Source organism: Cicer arietinum, chromosome 6 (genome assembly GCF_000331145.2).
Source record: "Cicer arietinum cultivar CDC Frontier isolate Library 1 chromosome 6, Cicar.CDCFrontier_v2.0, whole genome shotgun sequence".
Lineage (NCBI taxonomy): Eukaryota > Viridiplantae > Streptophyta > Magnoliopsida > Fabales > Fabaceae > Cicer > Cicer arietinum.
In genome coordinates, this window is record NC_021165.2 from 9165233 (window position 1) to 9170178 (window position 4946).

The 4946-nt window shown below is 27.8% G+C and overlaps 1 protein-coding gene across 2 annotated transcripts in view; it reads left to right on the forward strand.

Annotated features, from left to right (window-relative positions):
- Positions 1–644: 644 nt before the first annotated feature.
- The window catches only part of LOC101507837 (sulfite exporter TauE/SafE family protein 3-like), a 13185-nt gene continuing 8883 nt past the window's right edge, over positions 645–4946 (forward strand). The window contains exons 1-2 of one of the 2 annotated variants that reach the window (XM_073369820.1): positions 645–920; positions 1102–1261. In XM_073369820.1, coding sequence (XP_073225921.1) covers positions 729–920; positions 1102–1261 — 352 coding nt within the window. In that variant the 5' untranslated portion in view covers positions 645–728. The remainder of the gene's footprint in view (positions 921–1101; positions 1262–4946) is intronic. The other variant, XM_004504182.4, reaches the window with a different exon arrangement.

Consider the following 4946-nt stretch of genomic DNA (forward strand, 5'->3'; position numbering starts at 1 on the left):
AATCAATAATCAAAGTTACACACAAACTATCCAATAAAGTTTAAATTAAAATAAATCAAAAAAATATATTGAAACAAACAAATTGATCATAAAAAAAAAAATATATATATATATATACATATATTGATAAACAAATTTAAAACAATTTCTAATGTTAATGTACAAAATGTAATTTTTGTACTTTTTGTCTTGTTAGTGAATCTACACATATATTTACAATATGTGATGTACTAAAAAAATTCTATAAAAACAAAAATTGATATGTTAACTTAGATATATTGAAAACAGTCGATTAAATATATATATAGTAAAAAAAATTATAATTCCTACGGATATAAGTTGTATATTATAATGCAATCTACAATTATCAATTATATAATCTATTTATTACTAAATTATTGATTTCATGTAAATTATTGTTTTGTAAAACATAATCAAAAAATACATACTAAAAAAATAATTGAATTGAAAAACAATTATGTACAATTACCATCGCTTTCATAAATTTTATTTAATTCTATTTCTCCAATAAAAGTCTTCGTTAATTTATTGATTTAGTAAAACACTTCAATTTGTCAATGTCCTACCCTAGCATCAATACTATACTACTCATACCTAAGATTTTTTTGAATTACTACCCAAGCAAAGAACACTAGGGATTTGGATATTTATCTGAATTAAGAAAAGTGCTCTTTATCTAACGAAAGCATAGTATCTATTATACGTACATGATGATGGCTTTGTATGGATCAAAAAAGGTGCCTGGAAGAAGGGTTCTCATGATTTGTTTTCTTCTTCCAATTATTCTTTCAGCCTATGTAACTTCTTCTCAAGAAACAACACCACCTTCCAATGTGACCAATGGAGTTGATGGTAATAACAATCATCATGCACAAGAATTATACCATCATGTTTGGCCGGTAAGACTAGCTAGTGTTCAATTAATTAATTTCATCAAATTTTATGTGTGTGTGTGTATACCTTTTAATAAATTTTCAAGTAAACATGCACAATATATAGTAATTAATCAGATATTTTACGGTTATGTAAACTAGTCGATATATATTTGTGTTTTGATCATAAAATTTGTGGTGCATGCAGAAAATGAAATTTGGGTGGAGAATAATAGTGGGCACTATAATTGGATTTCTAGGATCAGCATTTGGGACTGTGGGAGGTGTTGGTGGGGGTGGTATTTTCTTGCCCGTGCTTACCCTTATTGTTGGATTCGATGCAAAATCAGCAACAGCAATATCTAAATGTAAGAAAGTAGCTACTACTATTTTTTTAAATATTTCAACAATTGATTTGAGTTTAATGAAAGTATTGATATATGATATTGGGAAAATTATTTATAAGATAAATTAAAATAATAATCGAAACACGACAAAATAACGTGAAAATTTTGAACTGGAGAAAAAATCACGATTAAAGAATAAAACATAGACTTCTCTTAAATAATCTACACTTCAATACAATCACACTCTCCAAATAAAATATTTAACTACTCTCACAAAACTATAAAACAGTAGAGAAAGAAAAGAGTCAAATATAACTTAAAGTGTTTTTGATTAGAACGAATTGTAATGAAAAAATTAGAGTTATATATATAACATTGAGCTCCCTATTCCATTGCAATTTAAAGCAATATGAGACTATTTCATTTTCCTCGATTTCAACTAAAACTCAACAATCTTCAACTTGATTGAAATTGATGCATCTTCAGCTTTCATTGTTTATACTAACAATCATAGTTTAAAAAAATTGTCATATTCCACCATAAAAAATACACTACACTTGTTGTGTTGAAACCATGTTGGAAAGTATGGTGCAACCACTACGTTGGTTTTCTCATGAAGTTTGTCAACAACCGACACAATTTCACAGCACACCTTACATTAATGCTAACCAATGTTCAAGTGCTAACCAGCTAGAAATTATTCATTCATTTCCATGATAGCACGAAGATACCATGAGCATACACTTCTCATTTTCAAATAAGATCATCATTTCTCATCATGAGGGAGACATTGTTACCTTTCGACTCAAAGTCCTTCTCTTACATTTCTCTAACAGTACAATTATTCTTCACATGCCTAGGTTTTCCACATTTTTATCATTTCAGAATAGTTCCATGATTTTTCTTACAACAAAATCTACCCCTAACAACCAACACTGAGTTTAATGAAGTGTTTTCCTCACTTTTCAACCTTCTTTGTTCATAAATAATTTTGTTGGAAACTTCTTCAAAGCTTAAAGTTTATTTCCCATATATCAAAACAAGTTTGATATGTCATAGGAAGATGGAAGACATCGTATAGGTTTTAATTCATTATTTTCATCTGCAATCTCCATTCCAATGATTTCTAATTCAAAGACAATACCATAAAGAATATTTAAATGATCAGGTACTTTTATATTTTTATCTATGCGTTTATGAAATTGTTCCTTCAATAACAACTGATTTGAGATGTCTTTTGCTTGATATAGCCCTTCAATTTTCTCCCAAAACTTTTTGGTTGTCGACTTGTCTTGCACACAGCAAGACTATTCTTAGTCAAACACCAACGAATTGCATTTGCAGCTCTCTAATCTAATTCCTCCAATTTTTCATTGTCCATTCCAGAAATATTTCCTTTCAGTGTCTTGTGTAATTCTGATTGTATCAACACATCTTTGACTTGTATTTTTCACAACCCAAAAATTAATTTTCATATTAAATTTCTATATGTCAAACCTAACAACACTTGACATTGAAGTGGTATGAAAACTGTAAATCGAGCCACATATAAGTTCCTAGGAAATATAGGTGAGCCACAAAAGACCACTTAATAACCAAATATTTCCTTATCTAGAACCTTGCCTAAATAACATTTCTACATTATAAAAAAAAAAAAAAAAAAATAAGTTATGATGTGAAAGATCAGACAATGTTGCAACCACAAAGCATACTAAGAACTTAATATTCATCAAAACCAAAATTATTTTCTCATAAGGAAGATTAGACAAAGTTACAACCACAAATCATACTAAGAAATCTATTTTTCCGGATTGGACCAAAAGCTTGTGAGTGATTAAGTCTCACATCAACTATGAATTAGCTAAATGGATATTATTGGAATTCAATTGTGAGAAATTAAATCTCACATCGACTAAGAATGAGTTAATTATTGAATATATAAGAGATGTGATCCATATACCTAATGTCTTAAAGGTATGTGTGGAGATATAATATTAAAGTCTCGTATGGTTATAAAGCATTTGATTTGTTGTTGCTCATGTCAGCCCTCTGACTCCCCAACATATACATCATTGGTGTAAGTTATACGCTGAAGTTTAGTTGCATGCAAGGAAATATTAGTACAATTCATTATTCCTTATTTTCTCCCTAAATGCAACACTTTAAGCAACTACGGACCTACGTTACTTATAAAATATAAAAACGCACATATTTTGTTAATTTTTTTAAGTAAAAAATAGAGTGTCAAGACATCACATGATTAACTTGACATCTCAGCTATATTAATACTTTAAGTCAACCACCTATCATTTGAAAATATCTAAAATAGTAAAAGGAAATGTATATCACCAATGAGTGTTAACAGTGTAAAGTCTCAAATTAGCAATCATGTCAGCACATTGATTACCTTCTCTAAAAATATGAGATAATAAATCACATTCGTTTAACCATATCAAGGCAATTAAAACATATATTTCTAATAAACCAAGAAACAAGATTGATTCTTGAAAGCCAGATATTCCAATTGAGAATTCGATTCAATACATATAAACTTTCACTCATTCTTGTAGCTTGCTTTAATAACAACCATAATTGTCATAAGTTTGGCATGCAACTCACTTGTAATCATCAAATTTACAACGAAACAATTCAGGGAAGCATCAAAGTTATCCCTAAATATATCTCCACGATCACCATAACTAGGACAACCAAAAACAGCTACATCAGTATTATATACATTTAATCCAATAATCTTCGAGAGAATATGTCAATCACTTCCTTGATGATAAGAGCGTTAGGAGGACAAATTTTAACTTAGAATAAATTAAAAATTTGAAATCTATACATAAAATTTGAGATTGTGTTATTAGTGTGGTTGTCAGATAAATTTAAAAGAATGTGAACCGGACAAATATCAATTTAATAATGAAAAATAGAAATTAACCAAAACACAACAATCCTTAAGTTTCCTTCATTAATTCCTTAGTTAATTAGTTTTAATTTTATGAGGTCCAAACTCTATGATCCTTCTTTCTAAGTATAATTTTTTTCTTTTCATTTTTACAATCTTAAACCCTAAACCAAAGAAGAAAAAAAGTAGTTACTTTTTTTTTTCTTAACAGAGAAAGTAGTTACATTTAGGAAGAAGGATCTAAAGAGTTCGCACAAGATGAAATTAAAACTAGCTAACTACTTTATTGTAACAATAATTATACCAACAAATATGACAATGACATTTCTTCTCTACATAGTACGGGACCGGTATTTAATATTAAATAACATGTCTCAATTTCAAACGTATACATTTATTTGACGTAAAAAAAACATGTATACTATACTTCCTCTCTAACCTGTATATCATGTTTTCATTTATTTTTTAATAGAAAAAATTAAATTGAAAAGGTTGTTTAATATGATTTTAATAAATTTTAATAAAGTATTATGTTTACTCTCCATTTTTTTATTTTAAACTAATTTTTACAAAAATCTATCTCAAATAATTTAACGACTCAAAAGTCAATAACAAAACATATTTCGTATTTTATTTTGTCTCTAACTTAGGAAGGGACGGAAAATGTAGATTTTATAGACTTATTTCACTCGTTTCTAATTTCATTTTTTTTTATTAGTGATAATAGACATCCCATTAAATTGAATGAATAGCATGATATATATATATATATATATATATATATATATATATATA